This window comes from Oncorhynchus tshawytscha, linkage group LG12 (assembly GCF_018296145.1).
Source record: "Oncorhynchus tshawytscha isolate Ot180627B linkage group LG12, Otsh_v2.0, whole genome shotgun sequence".
Classification (NCBI taxonomy): domain Eukaryota; kingdom Metazoa; phylum Chordata; class Actinopteri; order Salmoniformes; family Salmonidae; genus Oncorhynchus; species Oncorhynchus tshawytscha.
The window spans coordinates 45,883,160-45,906,727 of record NC_056440.1 but is presented as its reverse complement, the minus strand read 5'-3'; the positions used below and the strand labels follow the sequence as shown (position 1 = coordinate 45,906,727).

General features: G+C 42.7%; 1 protein-coding gene across 1 annotated transcript in view; it reads right to left on the bottom strand.

Moving 5' to 3' along the window:
• The window catches only part of adgrv1 (adhesion G protein-coupled receptor V1), a 196,204-nt gene extending 172,835 nt beyond the window's left edge, over window positions 1-23,369 (bottom strand). The window contains exons 1-3 of the mRNA XM_042330702.1: window positions 22,984-23,369; window positions 853-1,040; window positions 19-168 (exon numbers count right to left, since the gene is read on the bottom strand). Of these exons, the coding sequence (XP_042186636.1) occupies window positions 19-168; window positions 853-1,038 (336 nt within the window). The 5' untranslated portion in view covers window positions 1,039-1,040; window positions 22,984-23,369. The remainder of the gene's footprint in view (window positions 1-18; window positions 169-852; window positions 1,041-22,983) is intronic.
• Window positions 23,370-23,568: the final 199 nt, after the last annotated feature.

The window sequence follows — 23,568 nt, the reverse complement described above, 5'->3', positions numbered from 1 at the left end:
ACACACTCTTTTCGTTACCTGTAGCCTAAGGTTAAAGACAAAGGTCTCATCGGCCTCAGGCAGCTCGTCGTCCCTGACTGCGATGAAGACGGTCTTACTGGCCTCTGAGGAAAGCAGGAAGGCTGCAGCCGTGGTGGCCTCAAAGTCCCCCGTGTCGTCTCCCTCCAACTGGAAGCAACAAGGACAGTTGTTGTGGTCATCGTTATTGTCCTAATTTGGCATGATCGTTTACCACTTGAACACCCAGTCAAAACACACAAACTCGTACAGACAAATATAATGCTGGGGTCACCTAAAGTGTTGAAACAGAAGATGACACTTTGTGTTTCATTCTCTAGGGATATAGTACTGACATTTAAGGAACTGTAAAAATCAATAAAATAGCTTCTTCAGGCCTGGGAAAGTCCCAGGCAGGCCATCATTTCCCAGACACCCATGGGGAGGGAGCAGGCACTGGCTCCCATGTGGGAGCTGACACACATTCTGATGTGGGTGACAATAACTGCAGATGTCGACCTTTCATGTCACCCTCTACCTCCCACAGTAAAACGGTCACTGATCTATTCCCCTAAGGAGAACTGCGCATGAGAACTCAGGAGCAGATCAGTGAAACCAGGGGTTTGGGTTAAGGCTCCGTTGAGATGCCCTACTGCTGTGTGTTGCTAATCATGGCTTGTCACTGTTGCTTTAACAACACTTAACCTGTCCCCTTCAAGACTTAGGTCAGAGAGGCTAAAGCCAGTTTAGAGGAGATTACATAAGCACACAAAGACATGTCGAGATAACACTACAGTAGGTCGGACACTCAACAGGTGACCTAAAACAGTCCTCCTATGACCAGGCCGTTCCTACCAGAACCAGCGCGGTCACGTTGACCGGGTCTCCGATCCTCTCCACTACCAGGCGCACCACGGTGCGGCTGCTCTCGTTGACCACGAAGTCCGTCTGTCCCAGGAACCTCAGTTCAGCCGACTCGGGCCTGGCACTCGGGATGGACAGAGCCAGAATCAACCCAGCCAGTGTGAGGATAGTGTGCATTCCTGACAGAGGAACACAAACAGACAGAAGAGAGGATCAGATAGAGATGACTGAAGGGAACATGACATCTTTGACCTCTACTACCCTGCTAAAACTATAGTCCAGCTGCGAACCGGAATATAAAGTGAAACTTGCACTAAAATATTCCATGCCTTAACCCGCGCTGTCTTTGGGTTGTCATGATGACTTGTCTAGATTCTCGTTTCACCCCGCTTGACTAGTGGAATTTGCCATCACATCCATCAATAATAATGTGATAGACAACGGTCTTCCTAGAGACAGTTGAGATAGCCTGTGGGATTTTATGAGTCAGCTTTACATGGTCTAAACACCAGTACTCCCACGCTCTCGTTCCTGCTAAGAATCCGAGAGCGACGCAGCCCACAGACAGTTGTCATGGCTAACAAAACAAACAACACGACAAGTGGGTGTGGTCACCGTAATGCATAGTTGTGGGTGTCCCATGTTCCTGATGTACATGATCACGTCTTTAAAAAAATATTTGCTCGAAATTACAAGGTTGGAAAATACACCAGCACTGAATGAAGTCATGTTTTCATTTTTGGGGGAAGAAATGTCTTAGGAAACTTTGACTTTGAAAGCATCCAATTTTTCCTATGTTCCGTCCCTGTTAGATCACTTAGGTTATTTTCAGTATCATGGTGTGTTTCATAGAGAAAACATGAACCAATAAAGGTGTCATGCTGGAGAACTGAATGGAACAATTACTTAGATTTAAAATTCTACTTTGCACACTATGATAATCAAAAAATAATACAAATCAACAAACCATAAAATGAACAGATATTCAAAATATTGACACAGTATATATATATATATTTGTGTCTTTGTCTTTCTCTTTCTGAGAGAGAGAGAGAGAGAGAGAGAGAGAGAGAGAGAGAGAGAGAGAGAGAGAGAGGTTACATGCATTTGTGTGCCTGGGTGTATGCCTGTGGTGGACAGGGTGCTGTGAAAGCTATCAAAAGTGGATTAAGAGCTGATGAGTAGCGGGGCAGGGCAGGGGAGGCAGAGGGAGCCGGGACAAAGAGGGGACAGTGGGGGAGTAAAGCCTGTTATTCTGCCTGCTGTCTCCCCTGGGGATGGGAACTTCCTGCCCCACTGACAGAGATCACATCACACTCAGAGAGACTCTCTCTCTCGCTCTCTCCATCACCCCGTGGGCCCACTCTCGCTGTATCACTTCAATGCTACACAGATGCCCACTAACACCAACATCGTTGTTACCTCCCTATCACTCATATCCTCTGGCATACAGTGTTTCTCTCTCACTCTTAATCCTTCCCCTTACATTCACTCTTTATCTCTCGGCATTTATAAACAGCACCCCCCCATATTATTTGAAATGGATGGTAAACAAATGCAAACTTGATGAAATTCGGAGAGTGAGAAAGATTGCTTTTAGTCGCTCCGCAAAACCACACGTCCACTGACCCAAAAACCAAAGGTGTGATGCTGGGGAGATGCTGGGCATGTTGCCTCAGCCTGGTTATGTGCAGAGCACCAGTCTTTGTCCTGACGCTGCCTCCACTGCCAACTCTGACACTGGTGCTCCTGGGCCATGCAGGGCCTGTCTGTCAGAGCACAAGGCAGCGTGGAAAGCCTGGCTGAGCCTCCTGACATTGATAAGGCTCTGAAGAGTCCAACTCCAAACACTTCTGCCAGTACCGCCACGGGACATACGTCCTCCTGGGAGCGTCAAAGGCCTCAGAGGCCAGAGACTGCAGACAGCAGGGTGAAAGGGCAGGCCAGTGGAGCACAGATTGAAGTGGCACCATACACACAGTACCAGATCTGTCCATCATAGATCTCCTCAGCCAGATTGAGAGAGAGAGGGAGGGGAGGGTAGAGGCCAGGACACTGGGGACCTGGCTGTCTCAGTGCCAACCTCACAACAGACCTGAAGAGTTGACACACAGTCTGGATAGACAATGTAGCCTGCAAAGTGGAAACACATTGGATTTGATTTATTTGATAAGATCAAAATTCATATCAAATCAAGTTGCATTTACTGTTATTAGACTCCATATTCAGCTAAATCTTAAAAGCTGGAATCAAGAAACATCCTCTAACATCAATTTGGATGAAAATTACTACTTGAACGAGTTGGCTCTGTATGTTCTGCTTACTCCGGACCCTGGCAACAACACATCCGCCATGCTGACCATCAGCATGGGGGCCCCTCAGTCTCCAGCTCCAACACTGTCACCCAGTTTGCGGACGACATGACGGTGGTAGGACTGATCACCGATGACGATGAGGCAGCCTATACGGAGGTCAGAGACCTGGCAGTGTGGTGCCAGGAAAACAACCTCTCCCTCAACATCAGCAAGACAAAGGAGCTGATCGTGGACTACAGGAAACGCAGGGCCGAGCACACCTTCGTCCACATCGACGGGGCTGTAGTGGAGCAGGTCGAGAGCTTCGAGTTCGTCAGTGTCCACATCACTAAGGAATTAACATGGTCCACACACACCCACACAATGGCGAAGAGGGCACGACAACGCCTCTTCCCTCTCAGGAGGCTGAAACGTTTTGGCAAGGGTCCTCAGGCCCTACAGCTGCACCATTGAGAGCATCTTGACTGGCTGCATTACCTCTTGGTACAGCAACAGCAAGGCATCCAACCACAAGACACCACAGAGGGTGGTGAGTAGGGCTGTGGCAGTCATGTCAGCCGGTGATTGTCTAGCAAATAACTGCCAGTCTCACGGTAATCGACTGTTAATTAACAAACACATTTAGCATCTTCTGGCTTCCACGCACAGCCACAGATGCAGACCGTTGGAACATCTACATTTTAAGAAGTCAAATAAATCCATCACCATAAATCCATTACTTACTGTAGACAGGTCTAAAGAAACATGATATGAAGAAAATGTAGTATGTTTCAGAAGAACAGAATAGCATACTCTGAGTTATCCTGATATTAGGCCCTGATCTATCTATGCCATATGGCTGTGGGCTACACTAGTTCATTTAGCAGAAAAATTTGCTTAGAATTGTATTATTTAATAGTATGAAGAATACAATTGAACATATCTGAATAAAATATAATTATTATATTATATTATATAAGTACTTGAGGGAGTGCGCACACACGGTTATTCTGTGTTGAGCGGTAAAAACTAGTTTCAAGATATTTATGTAACTTTAGTTGTTCTACAAACGTTGGGCTATATGTTTTTGATTTTTCATACATTCTAAGGCTGCACGATGCAACTCTAATGATGATTTGAAATAAGTTGCATGAAAAAGGCATCTGCTTTGTTTTTTTTGTGCAGGCTTTACACACTTCACCAGTCTCTCATTCACAATTTGACAAACACATGATAATGCCTCTAATTTCACGTCAGCATCCCCTTTGTGTGGCCTTAATGCCCCCTAAAAGAAATCTATGCATTTTGCGGCCAGTGGCCGTTTTGACCTTGGGCTGAATATAATAGTTATAATTCTCTTATCCCGGCTTGGCGCACCAAAGCACCTCTCCCTCACATGGCTCTCTGTCACATGATTGTGTCTTTCTCACAGGCTGCAAGTGAAGACAGACACATTGGGGAATGCAACTGTGCAAGTCCTTATCCAATTCCGAGGCACATACTGAAGATATTGGAAGAGCTGTCCACTTTTACTTTCATCAGCCAACAAAATGAGTAGACCGAACAAACAGAAAAAACACTAGCCTATGTCCATCTGCTATCCCAGGTAGTACAAAAGGTGACCTATTCTATTCAGTGCGAGAAATAAATATTCTAAACATAGTCTGGAACAGTTCGGGCATGCAATAGATCCCAAATTAATACAACCACTAGCATAAAAAATAATTAAGTAATGAGGCTGACTCAACAGAAGATACATTTCAACATAATCTATCTTCCCCCAACTTGAAACTCACACGCTGCATATGTATGCCAGTTAAGACTCTGCAACCGTTGTAAAGGGGATTAATGTGCTTTATTTTAAGAAGTTATTTGGCAATGTTAGTTGTGATACAAACGTTGGGCTATACGTTTTGATTTTTAATAAATTCCAAGGCTGCATGATGCGACTCTAATGATGATTTGAAAAAAGTTGCATGAAAGGCATGAGCTCTGCATCTTTGCGCAGGCTTTACACACTTCATCAGTCTCTCATTTACAATTTGACAAGCACTTGATAATGCCTAGAATTTCCCAGCGGAAAATATATCATTCACAAGTGATAGGATAATATTGTCACCCATCAGTCTGCTCTTCATTTTATCTTGTCTTTACATATACTAAATAATACATGTGTGAAATTGTTTTGATTTAGAATGGACCATTATCATGCACCTGTCTCGAAACAGGGGCATGGGAAAAATGGAATCTATGCACTTAAATAGCAAATGGAGGACGCTATTCACGTGGTTCATTTTCATGCCATCCTGTTGTAAACAGAAGCAATGTGTTTAATATTAGGAAAGTTGAAAAATAAATATAGTAGGCCTAGCCTCTAGAAAGCTGATGGGATCCTCCTCTTTTTAATAGAGGCCATCACTCTGTTTTCTCGCGCAATTACATAGCCTATAGAAATGTTGAGCAACATTAGCTCATGGGCTCTCATGAAGTGTTTGATTAGATTAGATTAGCGATTTCATTTGTATTGATGTCAGTGATTAGAGGGACAATAGAGTGCTGAGTACCAGGCAGTTAGCAAGTTTGGTAGGCTACTAATGACCATCAGTAGCATCAGAGCTTGGAGAAGCCTAGTTACTGTGACTAAAAGGTCACTTGGAGTTTGACTGTCATCATGACTCATGAACCCTGTTGTGGCAGTAATACAGTCACCGTAACAGCCCTAGTGGTGAGTACGGCCCAGTACACCACTGTGGCTTAACTCTCTGCCATTCAGGATCTATTTTCATTTTTTTGTTTGTATTTAACCTTTATTTAACTAGGCAAGTCAGTTAAGAACAAATTCTTATTTACAATGACGGCTTACCCTAGCCATACAAGACGGCTAAATAGCTCCTCAAATGGCTACCCGGACTACCTGAATTGCAATAACACTCTTGCACTGACTCTATGCACACACACTCACACATACTTACACTGACACCCCAACACACACACACACACACACACACATAACACATGCATACTGATGCCACACACACACTTTCCTACTCATTACATATGCTGCTGCTACTGTATATTATCTATCCTGTTGCCTAGTCACTTTACCCCTAATTATATGTACATACTGTACCTCAATTATCTCGTACCCCTGCACATCGTCTGAGTTCTGGTACTCCTTGTAATATAGCCATGTTATTTTACTCGTTATTCATAATTATTGTCATTCACTGTGTATTTATACCTCATGTCACTATTTGTATTATTTCTTTATACATCTTTATCTTTATCTTTAACCCTGCATTGTTGGAAAAGGACCTGTAAATAAGCATTTCACTGTTAGTGTCAACCTGTTACTTACGAAGCATCTTCTATAACATTCTCTCTATGCAGTCGGTTTGGAATTACTGCCCCTTTGCAAAAGCACCACACACGCTTGCCAGTAAAGTTTTGTAGTTTTAGGCATGTAGCTTCATTCAGGACGGCGAATAAGCACGCCTCTCATTTCAGGAGCTTAACAGATCAAAGCCAGTGGAGTAGAGAACATACTATAGCTCGAGACACTGCCCCGTTTAGCATTAGCACCACTTTCTTTGTGATGGATAGCTAGTCATTAGACAACTGCTCTCCCTCAGCTGCCAGGACGATGACAGAGGTGGCCAGTGGTGTTTTGACCCCGTCACCTGTCAGCAACTTGGCAACAAGGTTGACAGGGCCGACCTGCCCATAGTAACTGAGACTTGGGGGCGATTACATTGGATCCTGTGGAGCTGATGTGACGAGGTGTTGGGTTACCTGGCTACTCCTGAGGTCAGCCTGGGCTCGCCTCTAGGGTTTCTCCTTCCGGGAGCCAGGCCTGCTCTGTAATCTTACAGTTCTTCCAATCGCTTTGGTGCAAAGTTCAGAAGTGCGTGGTACATTTTCACAATGCTTATCACAAACTTATAAACAGATCATCAAAATGGCTCATGTTTCAAAACTCTAAGCACGTTTTCAATTGACTGAGTGAGTACAAAAAACACATTCACAGTCACTTGTTCATTGCACCAACAATATGGACACCTATTCAATCTATGCTTTTTAAAATTCAATAATTAAAATTCACTTGACTTTTGATATGATTTTCTTGTCATTTGTTAGCAAGACAATTAACTATCACTTAATCAAACTGCTCAAAACTACTGAACCAAAATTGATGTAGTGCCTTGTTAAATATAATTTGATAACTGCTGAACACTGTATATTTCTATATTTTTACATCATAAATGTATCAATTTGACATTAATTTATGTTGGAATGTAAAACCAAATCATATGGCTGTAAAACATACATCCTCCATCGGCCAAAAGTGGAAAGAGTCACTGTGTGCTACCTCTTGGAAATATAGTAGTGCAGTGAAAAACCCACTGCTGAAATATCTGGGTTATTTAGGCCTATGTCAGGGATAATCAATGAGGGGTTATGCGTTCTATGGGAAATAATGAACAGTGTGGAAGGTGTGTTACACAGCATACTAGCAGAGCTGCAGTATTTTCTAGAGAATGCATAGAGCCACGAGTTGATGATCCCTTTTACATCATGGCTATAATTGAACCCATTTGCCACTAGAAATGTGTTCATTTGCAGGTAGAAATGTCTTCAACGTCCCCTGAAGTAGCTAGCAAGTTTACTAGATAGCTACAGCAGTTGCCATGGTAACCAATCATACAGACTTGTTAGTTTAGCTGACCAAACCATCAGTCCTAGCTTGCTATTGTGAAAATAGAATTCAACAATACCAATACTGTTTTCAATTCGACTTGTGCTTTCAAAAGCAGCTCGAACAAAACATGTAAAAATTAACTATAGCCAAAATGCTGAAATGCTGTGCATTATAGGGAAATAATGCTGATTGGCTGAAAGCCATGGTATATCAGGATGTATACCACAGGTATGACAAAACGTGTATTTTTATGGTTGTAATTATGTTGGCAAACCAGTTTTTATAATTGCACCTCGGGGGGTTGAGTTGAGTTTATTGAGTTTCTTTTCTTTTTACAGGGACAGTGCACATTAATCAACGTTTCAGTAAAAGTTCCAGTTCTAGCCAGCCGGCTAATTTTTAACCGCAGTCCCTGGGCAGGTTATTTAAAACAATTACAATATAGACAATAGCAACATAGGACAAGCAAAACATAGCATACAGACAGAGCAACATAGGACAAGCAAGACGTAGCATACAGACATAGTTCTATGTTGCTATCAACTAACTGCTGGTACAGTATATGGCCAATATACCATGGCTAAAGCAATAATTTTGCTAGGACTGTCTGGGAGTGGTCTGAGTGGGGAGGGGAAAACTGTTAACTAGCTGTTATTAGCTGTTATTGGCAGAGAGGTTTGGAACTCCCTTTCTCTCTGGTCTATTAACTCATTTACTTCCTGGTGATGTCCCCACTCCCCCTAAAATGCACTCCTCTTTTCCTACTAGCACTGACTTTGCTGATAATGACTTTGTTGAGGGAGAATGTACTTACAATGATGGTGAGACAACCTATCACATAGCTATCTGAAGACGAATGCGTTAATATAAGTCGTCCTGGATAAGAGCCTAAAAAAATATATATATGTAAGTCACGTAGAAAATGTGAATTTACAATTCTGCATTGGACAGAAATGGCATACAACAGTAGACAACTGCTTTACAATACACCTATTTATAATGATTTGTGAGACAGACTGTAAGACGGACATATTTCTCAACATGCTCATAACATGCCATTGGATACACATTTGATTTAATTGTGCATGTGAAGTTATAGTCAAATACTGTATGGAAAATCAGATTTACCATCTACTATTCGTTCTATTCAGCACTTCAAAAATAAATGTTGATCTTGTATTTTTTACTATTGGATTAAATGGTAGTTAAAATGACTAAATGGGGAACCTGTCATTATCTGATTACTTGGTGACGTGATATTTCACGGACAACTTTGACTTTGCATGAATGACTCAGGGGTGAAAGATGTGTGAAAGCTATGAATGCACAATCAATCAAAGGTTCTGAACATAAGATAGAGGGCGTTACAAATGTTATCAGTTTAGAGTGTGTTTCTATGTGCGTGCGTGCGCATGTGTGTGTGTGTGCGTGTCTGTGTGTGAGTGTGTGTACAGTGCATTTTTGCAAAAATTTAAAAAATAATAGCTGAAATATCAAATTTACATGAGTATTCAGACCCTTTACTCACTACTTTGTTGAAGCACCGTTGGCAGCGATTACAGCCTTGAGGCTTCTTGGTGTGTCACTGCATTACTATTTTCAGGTCTCTCCAGAGATGATCGATCAGGTTCAAGTCCGGGCTCTGGCTGGGCCAATCAAGGGCATTCAGAGGTTTGCGTTGTCTTAGCTATATGCTTAGGGTCGTTCTTCTGTTGGTACTTTGCGTCGTTCATCTTTCCCTCGATCCTGACTAGTCTCCCACTCCCTGCCACTGAAAAACCTCACTCACAGCATGATGTGTTGCAGCCAGCCGTGACCGGGAGACCCATGAGGCGGCGCACAATTGGCCCAGCGTCGTCCGGGTTAGGGGAGGGTTTGGCCGGCCCGGGATGTCCTTGTCCCATCGCGCTCTAGCAACTCATTGAGGCTGGCCAGGCACATGCACGCTGACTTCGGTCGCCAGCTGTACGGTGTTTCCTCTGACAAATTGGTGTGGCTGGCTTCAGGGTTAAGCGAGCAGTGTATCAAGAAGCAGTGTGGCTTGGCGGGGTCGTGTTTTGGAGGACACATGGCTCTCGACCTTCTCCTCTCCCGATTCCGTACGGAAGTTGCAGCGATGGGACAAGAAGGGGTAAAATAATATATATTCATGAAATATATAACAATGTATGTAATATGTATGTAATATGTATGTAAATATATTTTTAAATATCTGATATTTACATCTATTTTTGCACCACATGTATCATGCTGAATTGTAATGTTGAGTCTATTGACCTCTGATACAGGACCTTGGCATTAGATTCACAAAGTGGGGTTTGCGTGCAAAATTTGAAAAAAAAATGATGCAGCTATTGAGGCTACCCACCACTTATGAAACATAATAAGATTAGCTATGTTGATTTTGAAAAGAGACACATGAACCTAACATATTTCTTCTGAACTGTCAATCACAATTGAAAATGTTTCCGAGCCAGGCCCCCAGCCCACTTCCAACTGACAGAGCAGACGTTACAATTTTTTTCTTCTTCAGATGAAGGAGAAGAGCAGCAGTCAGCGGAAAACTGGCTGGGCCTGGCTCCCCAATTTTTCAAATACATGCAGTACCAGTCAAAAGTTTGGACACACCTACTCATTCAAGGGTTTTTCTTTATTTTTACTATTTTCTACATTGTAGAATAATAGAGAAGACATGAAATAACACATATGGAGTCATGTAATCATGTAATCATGTAGTAAGCAAAAAAGTGCTAAACACTGCCTTGATGACAGCTTAGCAGACGCTTGGCATTCTCTCAACCAGCTTCATGAGGTAGTCACCTGGAATACATTTCAATTAACAGGTGTGCCTTGTTAAAAGTTCCTTTTCGGAATTTCTTTCCTTCTTAATGCGTTTGAGCCAATCAGTTGTGTTGTGACAAGGTAGGGGTGGTATACAGAAGATAGCTCTATTTGGTAAAAGGCAAAGTCCATATTATGGCAAGAACAGCTCAAATAATCAAAGCGAAACGACAGTCCATCATTACTTTAAGACATGAAGATCATTCAATGTGGAACATTTCAAGAACTTTGAACATTTTTTCAAGCGCAGTTGCAAAAACCATCAAGCACTAGGATGAAACTGGCTCTCATGAGGACCGCACAAGGAAAGGAAGTCCCAGAGTTACCTCTGCTGCAGAGGATAAGTTCATTAGAGTTAACTGCACCTCAGATTGCTGCCCAAATAAATGCTTCACAGAGTTCAATTAACAGTAACAATAACACATCTCAACATCAACTGTTCAGAGGACACTGTGTGAATCAGGCCTTCAAGATCCAATTGCTGCAAAGAAATCACTACTAAAGGACACCACTAATAAGAAGAGACTTGCTTGGGCCAAGAAACACGAGCAATGGACATTAGACCGGTGGAAATCTGTCCTTTGGTCTGATGAGTCCAAATGTTAGACTTTTGTTTTTTGAGAAAGGAGAGTGATGGAGTGCTGTATCAGATGACCTGGCCTCCACAATCACCCGACCACAACAGAATTGAGATGGTTTGGGATGAGTAGGACTGCACAGTGAAGGAAAAGTTGCCAACAGTGCTCAGCATATGTGGGAACTCCTTCAAGACTGTTGGAAAGAATCTCAAATCTCAAATATATTGAGATTTGTTTAACACTTTTTTGGTTACTACATAATTCCATGTGTTATTTCTTGGTTTTGATGTCTTCACTATAATTCCACAATGTAGAAAATACTAAAAATAAAGAAAAACCCTTGAATGAGGAGCTGTGTCCAAACTTTTGACTGGTACTGTATGTATTTGAAACATATGTCAATATATTAGGCTTCTGTATGGGTGTCTCTGGTTGATCATGTGAGCACGGAGCTGAGTGTAGCCAAATAATAGACATACTGTCTGATGCTGACTACTCCCTTCTAAAAAAAGACTCCTACAGCAGAAACACACTTACACAGAGGACTCTGTCAATGTGCGCCAATCACTGGATCAGTGCGATTATAAATGCTAATAGTACCAATGAGAAATTAATTTTAACATACATACATACCGTGCTATCTTCTATCCAAGCTTTTTCGCTCGCATGCCAATGCAAATGCCAAGCCAATGTTTTAAAACCCAGTCTTGAGACTTCATAGTCTTTATGATGGGCTTTCCCAGCCCTTAGGTTTCCCTAGTTCTAAAAAGTCCTCCCACGTATGAGCCTGTGGTTGTGTCTAGAAGTTTATGTTCCCACAGATCCGCAGGATTTAAACATGGGGCGGCTGTGGGATTTCATTCATCATCAAGTTCTGTTTCCTGATCTGGAGTCAGCCGGGCCACATTGGAAGTGCCTGTCAGTAACTCTAGTAGACCACAGTTTCTGTGACACCCCCCTGTCTTTCCATTGATCTGGGTGAGACAGGCCACACTGGGAGTGGTAGGCAGTACACTTCATACATCCCAAAGTGTCACTACAAACAGTGATTTCAGAAAGTATTCACACCCCTTTCAACATTCTGTTGTGTTACAGCATGAATTTAAAATGGTTACATTGAGATTTTGTGTCACTGGCCTACACACAATACCCCATAATGTCAAATTGGAATTTAAAGCTGAAATGTCTTGAGTCAACAAGTATTCAACCCCTTTGTTATGGCAAGTCTAAATAAGTTCAGGAGTAAAAATGTGCTTAACAAGTCACATAATAAGTTGCATGGACTCATATTGTGTGCAATAATTGTGTTTAACCTGATTTTTTAAAATGACAATCTCATCTCTGTACCCCACATACACAATCATCAGTAAGGTCCCTCAGTCGAGCATTGAATTTCAAACTCAGATTCAACAACAAAGACCAGGGAGGTTTTCCAATGCCTCGCAACGAAGAGCACATATTGGTAGATGGGTACAAATAAAAAAAAGCAGACATTGAATATCCCTTTGAGCATGGTGAAGTTATCAATTACCCTTTGGATGGCGTACCAATACACCCAGTCACTGTAAAGATACAGGCGTCCTTCACTAACTCAGTTGCAGGAGAGGAAGGAAACCGCTCAGGAATTTCACCAATGGTGACTTTAAAACAGTTACAGAGTTTAATGAGCGTGAAAACTGAAGATGGATCAACAACATTGTAGTTACTCCACAATACTAACCTAAATGACAGAGTGAAAAGAAGGAAGCCTGAACAGAATACAAAATATTCCAAAACATGCATCCTGTTTGCAACAAGGCACTAAAGTAGTTCTGCAAAAAAAATGTGGCAACGGTATGGCAGGGCGGCAGGTAGCCTAGCAGTTAAGAGCGTTGGGCCAATAACCGAAAGGTTGCCAGTTCGAGAAGGCAAGGAGGAAAGATCTGCCGTTCTCTCCTTGAGCAAGGGAGCTAGCCCCCGGGTACTGATGATGTCGGTTAAGGCATCTCTCTGATTCAGAGGGGTTGAGTTAAATGCGGAAGAGACATTTCGGTTGAATACATTCAGTGGTGCAACTGATTAATTATTCCATTTCAAAGCAATTTCGTTGAGGCAAATCCAATACGCCACTCGCCATATTTTCAAGGATAGTGGTGGCTGCATCATCTTATGGGTATGCTTGTCATCATTAAAGACTATGGAGTTTTTCCAGGATAAAAAAGAAACAGAATGGCGATATAAGCACATGCAAAATCCTAGAGGAAAATATCCTAGATTCCAGTCTGCTTTCCACCAGACACTGGGAGATTAATTCACCTTTCAGCAGGAAAATAACCTTAAACACAAGGCCAAATACAGTATACACTGGAGTTGCTTACCAAGACGACATTAAATGTTCTTGAGTGGCCTAGTTACAGTTTTGACTTAAATCGGCTTGAAAATCTATGGCAAGACTTGGAAATAGCTGTCTAACAATGATCAACGACCAACTTCACAGAGCTTGAAGAATTCATTAGAATGTGCAATTAAAATGTGCAAATATTGTCCAATCCAGGTGTGCAAAGCTCTAAGAGACATACCCAGAAAGACACACAGCTGTAATCACTGCCAAAGGTGAGTCTAATATGTATTGACTCACCTTTGAGTCAACTTTGTGAATACTTGTGAAAATGAGATATTTCTGTATTTCATTTTCAATAATGTTTCAAAAATGTCTAAAAACATGGACAAAGGCTGCATGTCAGAACCAGCTATAAAAAGGGCTTGAGTCTCAACAAATCTAGCTTGGCCCTGGTAGGCCTTTACTCCGGCACTGGCACGTTCAGTCAGGCAGCACAACAACTAACGTAAGTGGCGAAACCACCAATTTTTTTAAAAGGCTGTTTAATTTTCTCTTAATTTCTGTAGCTTGGCGTCGTTGCCCAAACCAGAATGTATCCTCCGTGTTTGTTGGTTAGTTTTCTATTTGAGAAAACCATACATGAATTATGCCACCCCCATGTGTTAGGCTACCTCAGAAACCACCCTCCATGCCATTCCTCATCGCTGGCCATGAAGGGCTGCCATATATGGTCAGCTCACAAAGCCATAATTGCAATTTCACATATAGTTTCTCCTTCAGTATTTTTAGATCAGTGAAAGTTCTCAACATCCAGAGTTTGGGGGAATTAAGAAATGTAATAAGTGACTTTGGCTAAAAGGTACATCATTAAATCTGACGAAAATTCAGTAAACCACAGCGTATTGTTGGCTAGACACTAATTTAGAGAGCTATTCTGGAAATGCACTTCTATTTATTTTGGGGGGGGAAACACAGAGAACCTAGCATTAGCCCTACAAGCAGACAAAATAGTGTTTTGGAAATACGTTTTTGAGGGATGCAGAGAGGTATGAGTGGGAGAAAAAAGGATATCATTCCATCTTAGGGAGCAGTCAAGTTGATTTGGATCCACATTCGTTTTTGCAGAAGCAGCAGCTACTCTTCCTGGGGTCCGCAAAAAACCATAAAGCACGACAAGTAGCAAAACACTGATACACTGGTAGGCAAGGGAAGTAACAGAAATTAAAATGACAACGATATACAAACAATGCAACTAAAAATATAATACAATTCCAGGTCATCAAGCACATTGACAGATACTTTTTCTAGCAAATTATTTTCCTCTTGTGGAGATGATGCCAATCACTGATGCATTTTTACTGTGGACAGGAAAAAAAATGGAACGTCTAACAGAGGTATTGTCCCGTCCCCACGGCTGCGGTTGGCTGCTCTCAAATTGCGCCAACTGCATCTCACATCCTCGCAAACCAAAAACACAAAGATTTTTTTTTTTCTTTGAGAAAAGTGGGTAGAATCCCAGACAAAACAAGCCAGTTCCATTGAGTGCTCCGAGCGCCCTGGAGCTGGCTCTCTCTTCTGACTGATTAGCCTGTACAACACACACAATGATTGAGCTAGACAGAAATGCACTTTCAGGGGATTAAACAAGGACGAGCTCGCTACAGAACCGGGACCAAAAGGGCCAAATTAGACAAAGTATTACTTCATCGCATGTAACCAGTGAGGCCTGGATGAAATGCTAATTGCCTTTCATAGACGTCCACAACAGAGACGGGACCCAGAGGGGTGGCTGTTGTCAGGGCGGGAGCGGGACATCACAATTCACTGACCAACGCACAGTTCTTCAGCAGGCTTCTGTTGTGCCTGTTCTTTTCTTTTCTTTTTGCGTTGTTTTTTTCCCCCTCTCTTTTCTTTGTCTCTCTCCTTTTTTGCATGCAGGACTCCCCCTCCCACCCAGCCCGAGTACAAACCCCATTCAGACAGATAGTCTTCTTCTCTCTGCGTCTTTCTCTCTCTCTCTCTCTCTCTCTCTCTCTCTCTCTCTGCTCTCCCGCACCCCCTTCAGTATGGGCAATGTGGGAACCTCGTTCCTCTCCAAGCCTCTCCACTGGGCTGCTCTTGGCAGACTGGGGACAGATGGCAGAATTGTGGCTTCAGTAAATCCCTGATCAAGTGTGGTTGGTCCCGCGCAGTGGTACAGCCAATGCACAGCCTATATACCGCACTTCCACTAACAAGCTGGTCATTAAGTCTCAGTGATCCTTCCCTGGCGCTTCACAGGCCACACAGGTTATCTCTCTCCCTCTCTCTCCCCATCATGTGGTGAGTCACTACATAACCTGGGTTCTGTTAACTGCGAACACCTGCTCCGTGATTGATATGGGGACTTTGCATGCTGATCAGATTATCCTTGAAGACAGTAAGCATAAACAAGCAAACCATTCAGGACCCCACTTTGATACGATCGTCAATTCATCGAATGGGAACTGTCTGTCTTCAAGCATACGGTCGATACGGTGAAGACAGGCTACTTTACTCTGAATCTGTGTGACACTTCCTAGTCCACAAACTGATAAAGGTTATCAATGACAGCATATCGTGTACTTATGTAGAGCGTTGGAATAGAGATCTGATGTGTTTGTCATTTGAGAACATTTAGAGTGGGAGGTGTGTTGATCTTTATTCATCTTAGTGGCTAAGGTGTATAAAGGCATAAATCCCAACTAATAACTTCGTATCCATTTTCTCAGCATTGCAACACATAGTAAGGAACACAAGCCCTGGTCAACAGTGCACTATATAAAGGAACAGGGAGCCCTTTAGGATGCACACATGAACTGATAATCTCATGTCACAGCTCCTCTCTGGGGGCCACAACAACCAGTCAGTTTTCTCCTGTGGACCTGTAAAGAAAAGATGGAGATGGTGCTCTAGCCTAATTTCCAAATGAAAGAACTGAGAATAAGGATCAACACACCTCCCACTCTAAATGTTCTCGAACAACAAAACACACCAGATCTCTATTCCAACGCTCTACTTAAGTCCTTCCTGCAGCATGGCAAAACCACAATGTGGAGGTGCCTGGTTGGTAGAAAGGAGCCAGAGACACTTAGTCAAGAGAAAGAATATGAAAGAGAAAGAGGGTGTTGCAAATTGGCCTGCTTCTTTTCTTGACTGGCAACGACATATAGAATGCTCCTGTTTATAAGCCACACACACACACACACACACACACACACACACACACACACACACACAGAGATGAATTAGTGCCTTTTTTGCTGGCCACCAAAGTTTTTAGTTAAAAAAAATGTATACAAAAATGAACAGAATGCTCCCGTTTATAAGCCACACACACACAGAGAGAGATGAATTAGTGCCTTTTTTTGCTGGCCCCCAAAGTTTTTAGTTAAAAAAAATATATACAAAAATGAACAGAATGCTCCTCTGTATAAGCCACACACACATTGTCTTTAAAAAAAAACTTTAGTAGAAAAGCGTTCCCACAAATGAAAAAAAGAGACATTTCTCAATGTAGTCAAGGCATGGCATGATTGTTAATGTCAATTACAATCTCGTTTTGGCCTTAACTGTGATCAATTTGCAGTGTATAAATTATTATCCTTAAATGTTCCGGCGCCCCAACCATCCGCTCTGACAAATATCGCCCGTGGCTGAATCTAGTTGCCCAACCCTGATCTCGAGCAATTCAAAAGGCTGATTGAGGACCTTTTTTTTTTTACTGAAGAATGTGTTTGTTTTCTATGATTATGTTTTGTGTATTGATGTGTATAGTGTATAATAATGTGTATTGATGTTTATACAGGGCTCATCTGTAAAAGAGACCTTGGTCTCAACATGAATCCCTGTCAAAATAAAGGTGAAATTAAAAGGGCACACACACACACACACACACATGCATACATACACAGGCTACATACTGTCAGCAGTGCTTTCATCCAGCCTGTCTATATCCCCTGACCAAGGCACTCATCAGGGGTAACTAATGCAGGAGAATGGGGTGGGGTCTGGGGTGTAGAGCAGGGTTGGGGTGGGTCTAATGAGGGTGAGATCTGGTGAGCGTGATCTGTTTGTGACCTCCAATGGGAGTCTGTGTGTGACTCTCCAACCGACCCCTGTAAATTAGTTGAGGAAACGTGGCTCCCCCTCTAACAAGGATAAGAGGTATGACCCGCGGGAGTTTACGGCCGGATGGATAAACTTACCACTGTGACCATGGGGGGGGGTCAGTAAATCCTACAGAATAGGAGCACTAAACAGCAGACAGAGAGCAATCAAATTAAGGCTTTTAATGGCTAGGGAATACCTAGCTGACAGAAGTGCAGAATTTGTATATCTTACGTTCAATGGTCATATTATAGAGATAGTGTAGCAATTGCAAAACATGTTTAAAAAATATTTATAGGTTTGTGGCATAGTAAATTCAGTCATTATTGACAGTCCTTTGTTGAAGCTGAGGTAAGTAGCAGCTATGGACCTCAGTGAGAGTGGACAAGCTGGTGATGCATCGCATGGCCCAGCAGGGTGCTAAGTCTCTGAGGCGGCTTTAAGAACATCAGAGAGGGTCGAAGTTCAAGTTCAATGCCCCAGGAAAATGGGATGCAAGACAACTGTAGGAGGGCTCTTCTTTGGCCCTACAGAGTACAATACAGAACAATGTGTGTGTGTGTGTGTGTGTGTGTGTGTGTGTGTGTGTGTGTGTGTGTGTAGGGAATGGATTTGAGTTTAGAGGAAGGTCTGGGCCAAGAGTTGGCTGTAGTGACCGAAACGATTCTCACATCAGAAACTATTGCATAACAATTGCGGTCCGTCAGGTAAAATAAAGAGACCTCAGGATTGTTGGACCTCTCCAAGGGCTCACGATGTGTCCCGCCACTTTCCTGTCCCTCTGCTCCAAAGTAAACTGCTACTAAAACATGACACCGTCTTACTGGTTAGCTTGAACTGACAAAAGTACTCAGAACACGGTCTATAAGCACTTCAACAGTGGGTAAATTAGAATCCGTCACTTATCTGACAAAGTCGAGGAGAAGCGACTCACTGTTATTCCATCAACGTGATGGCAATAGCTTTAGACTTTTACTGCAACTTAAAACATGTGGTGATGACATCACCTAACACAGGTTTCTTCTCTCGCCATCTCTCTTACGTTTGAGCATAAGGACACTCAATACCCGCCTATTAACTGACCACAGCAGCGCTAAAAACCAAGTGAGCTTCAATTCCTTTAGCAAGGTAGTGATCCTTTTCTTCTGTCCCTCCTTAGCTACCGCCATTTATTCAAATATTCCACTCCGTTTAAGAAGTTAACAAACGAAACAAGGGAAAATGTTAAGTGTGCGTTTTGTGTCTGTGTGTGGTGTCTTTGTCTGTCTGTGTGTGTATGCGCGTGCTTCACCCCACGACACATTCAGAGTCTCTTCGTGTCTCCTTTTTGGAATCAGAGCCTTAATTATGCTGCCTTTCCACAGCTGTGCTTTTCAACATTGACCAAAAATCACGGAATCGAGGAGCGTCCCGCCACCAACCAGCACAGACACAGTACAACCTGCAACATTCCATCACCATTAGCTTATTAGCCTGAGAGTTGATTGTCATGTTATAAGAGTAGAACTTATCTCTAATGATCTAAACTGCCCATTATATGCTCAAAACCAGGAGGGAATTAATGCCATTTATGTATGCTCTCTGAGCATGTTCTTGGCCTCCCAGCCTCTCTCCCATAGCAGCACTCAGCTGAACTGCGTAACCCCAGTCATATCCCCACTGCGCTGCTACTGTGCTGTGGCTCCTGTGGCTCCTGTGTCTTTGTGAACTGGGCTGGGCTGAGCTGGCTGAATTGAGTGACTGTGTGCAGCCCAATGGCATGCGTGGGTGCTTTGTTTTAGCCGAGGCCCCAAAGTGGTGGGAAAGAGCTCTGAGGCTGGAACCCCACTATTTACACTCTCAAGGTGTGGAAAACAAAACCAGACTGGAACTAATCTCTATCCCATTTTCCCACACACTTAGCATAAGTCAGAGCCGTGCCTTGCTCTGTGGCACTGAGCTATCTACATATTATTGTCACAATAAGAAATGAGCACAATGAATAAGCAGAGAACACCATATTATAACCCAAGTGGGGTGTGAAGACTTCCAAATGTTTAAAGGAGGGATACATGGAGAGATCCACAACACTGACCTACCTTATCCCCTGTAAAGAAGAACACAGAGAGAGCCCCATCTGGGTCTGGGAGTCTGGGAGTCAGGGCCCACAGGATGAGGCACTTTCCCCTCCCCTCTATGCTCCATCAGAAGGATGGAGGAGCGCAGAGCTCCACTTCGAACAATTTGTTTTCAAACATAATAAAATCGATGCTCTTGACATATGGGTGAGGCAGCTGCCACTGCTTTGGTTCCTAGCTACATGCAGACACTTTACCCACGCTGCTTGGTGAAGCAGGAGGAGGGGGCAGCATGCTAGGGGTGAGGAGGGATTGAGGGAAAGAGGGAGGGTGTTAGTAACTGCTGCGGGGTATCAAAGGACACCCACTCCCACCACTGCCATTCCCAACACAAAAACAGCCATGTCTATGATCAATCTAGACTGCGCCCAGAAGAGGTTAGTTCCTAACATCGACCGCCTCTTATTGGGGGTGCTCTGTTGGGTTTTCAGGACATCACCTTGGTCCCCTGTGATCCTGCTGATTGGGAGGCTGTCTCTTTGTCTGGTGCTCCATCACGCCTTGCCCTGTGAGGCATCTCTCCAGCAGACATCCATCTCAGTCTGGCCATGAGGCACTCTAGCACCTTATCAATTAGCACGGCCTGTTTATGGCACTGTCCCCTTTGTGTGCGGCTGCAGTAAGGGGAAGCCACGGAGGCTGAGCAGGGCAGGCAGTAAAACAGTTTCCGCCCAGTGAATCACATTCACACTCACACACAGGCGACTGCGCCGTAAGTCGTGCCAAGCAATGACATAAAAGCAAACAAACAAAAGAAAGAAACAAACAAACAAAAGACACTCAGTGCAACAACCGGCAAGTAATAAGACCCAAGTCTGCCCAAAACACGGTGGAAAGTGGCTACTGTAGCATACTGGGATTTGCCACTCTTAAATACCCAATACAGACATTTTTATACCAATATCAAATCATTTCTGGGTAACAATTAAGTACCTTACTAGCTAGATTTCCATCAAATTTACGACAGATTTTGATGCGAATATTCTAAAATCTGCAAAAAATAATATGCGCATTTTCCCACCAGAGATATCTCCATCAAAACTGACTTTTTGCTGATAAAAGGCCGTGTGCGTGATGACGTAGTGCACATAAAAATGACTTTTACCTCTAAATTACCATGTACCGAATGAAAAATACAAGTTAAATAAATGAGTTTCCATCGCCTTTTCAACTCTACTGATGGTTTTGTCACACTCCGGTCTTGGCACATGTACTCCAGCCAATAGTTAGCAGATACAGTGCTACCTACATTATAGCTAGCAGATAAAGTGCTACCTACATAGGCTACCTACATTATGAGATTATTATGTCCAATGGCAGCCAAGCATCGATCATAATGTCACCAGAATAAGACCCTCAATATTTTTGGAAGGAGCATCAAACTCATCACCTTGCACATTTACCACCCTGAAGTTCATCATACCTTATTTAATCTGTAAACTAATAAACTGCATGCTTTCCCGAGTCATCGTGGGACATCCCACTCGAACAAACAAATTGTCTGTCGCCATTTATAAAATTGTTTCTGCATTTCATGTTTCCATCAGCCCAGACTTTTTATCATGCGCCAGGTAATTAATCAGTATGAAATCGTTGGAAGGAAATGTGGTTAATGTATTAGATTCCCATTAAAATGGCCAAAAACTGCCTTTTAGCAACAACAAAACATGTCTCAAACAAGAAATTTGCTAGGACTGTCTGGGAGTTGTCTGAGTGGGAAGGGGAAAGCTGAAAACTAGCTATTATTGGCAGAGAGGTTTGGAACTGTCTTTGTTATTGGTCTATTAATCAATTTACCACATGGTGATGTCACTATGGAAAGCCGAAACTCCCACCCATGCTAACCTGCTGATTAGAAGTTGCTTTGCCGATTGTATTTTCAACTATCATTAAATAACACTTTTTTTTCCTCACTTTTACAGTGTTAGTTTCATCAGCTGTTTTACAATATGATATAAAACACAGGAAAAACAGGATTTTGACTGCACTGGGCCCTTAATACAAATGCTGTAAATGAATGAGTTGAGAAAACACCATTCTAGGTTTGCTGCAAGTGCAAATCTGTCTGATTCTACACTTAAACCTCCAAATGTCTGCTTAACTATGGAAAGAAGCATTACTGTTCAAAGACTGACAGACAGGGCTTAATAGAGAAGCAGCATTATTATCCCAAAAAGAAGGAGCAGGTGTATGCTGAATGGATATAGAAGTAGTTCACTGCCCACTGACAAAATGAATTTAACTCAGCTGTGGCACCATAGAGGAAGCAACAAAGGAGACTTAAACGCACCAATATGGCATCACGTCAAATCAATTAAAGATGGTGTGGATATGTTTAAATATACAGAAAACCGGACAGGCACTTCTAAATGTTAAAACATAGTGTAAAAAATGTACATGCCCTGCAAAAGTGGCGCAAAGCAGTTATTTTACTGATGGCCACACTTGCACAATGCGAGCTTCTACAGTAGCATATGCGTAACTCAATGTGAGCCAAGATTACTAATGACCCCAGTGTAAGATTAGTCAACAGGGCCTTTATGAGCGGGTCCTAGCTCATGCGCACCATGTGTGGCGGTTCCCCGCGGATTGTTGTTTTATTTCAATGGAAGAGAGAGGAAACACACAAAGCACAGTGTCCACACTGAAGATCCAGAGAGTAACCATGGAACCGTTTGTCTCACTCTTCAATGGGTTACCCGGCCATTCATTTAGTAATTTTACTGTATCGATATTTAGGCTTTTCAAATATATTAGCCACTCCGAGGGGATTTTGGCACTGTTAAACATTAAATTAGTAGTGGCTCAATACTTTAATTGTTTTCTTACAATGTTAGACAATCCCTCTGCATGAGCTGTCAGGTGATGACAGTAAGGGGCACACATTCATATAGGACTATCTCTGACATAGGGTACTTCTGATTACTATAGAGTACTAACCTAACGTAGCATTAAGAAAAACAAATACAATCTTATGTGTCAAATTGAGAAATTCGAGCCATTACAAGATTCTATAAAATTGCCCCAATGAAAGGTGCGCGTATAAGGCCAAGAATCCTACAGGAAAAAGGTTTTTATTAGTCAACTTGCTGTATAGTTCATTCAAACACCTGTTCACAAAATTATGAAATGTATCCAGACTTACCTGACACCTTGCTGGCTATCAGTCCAAGATAAATTATAGAAATACCACTACTGTTGATGATAGCATCGATAACGCCTATCAATAATCTCCCAAAGTTTCTGTCATATGACGTTATTGGTCAAAGAATGCATCTTGATACTCGTAGCCTACTCCAATTCTTGGGGTGCTCTTGACAGCTCTCGGTACCCCCAGCGAACAACCACACATAAAGCGTCACACTCGTGACGGAATATGGCAAATAACTAACGGTATTTCCTCTGTGCACAAAACGGTGTAGTGCAATCGTTTTTTGTTCAATCCATCTGACTGCTTAAGGGTTCGCTGAGAGAAAGAACATACGCAGCCATGTCGATCAGCCTCACTACTGTCTAAACAAAACTACTATGCGGACTCCCCGCATGTCGAGGGAAGGCGAAATGTGCTAATCTTAATCGCATTTGCCTCGGGGAGCTCGACAGGAGTAGCGGACAGCTCCACCCAGCGAACCGTTGTCCTTACACCCAGCTATTTCGATAGGCCTAGAAGTGCATGCTCAAAATGATCTGAGGTTCACCATAAAGAAAAGTGACAATTACGTTTGGGATT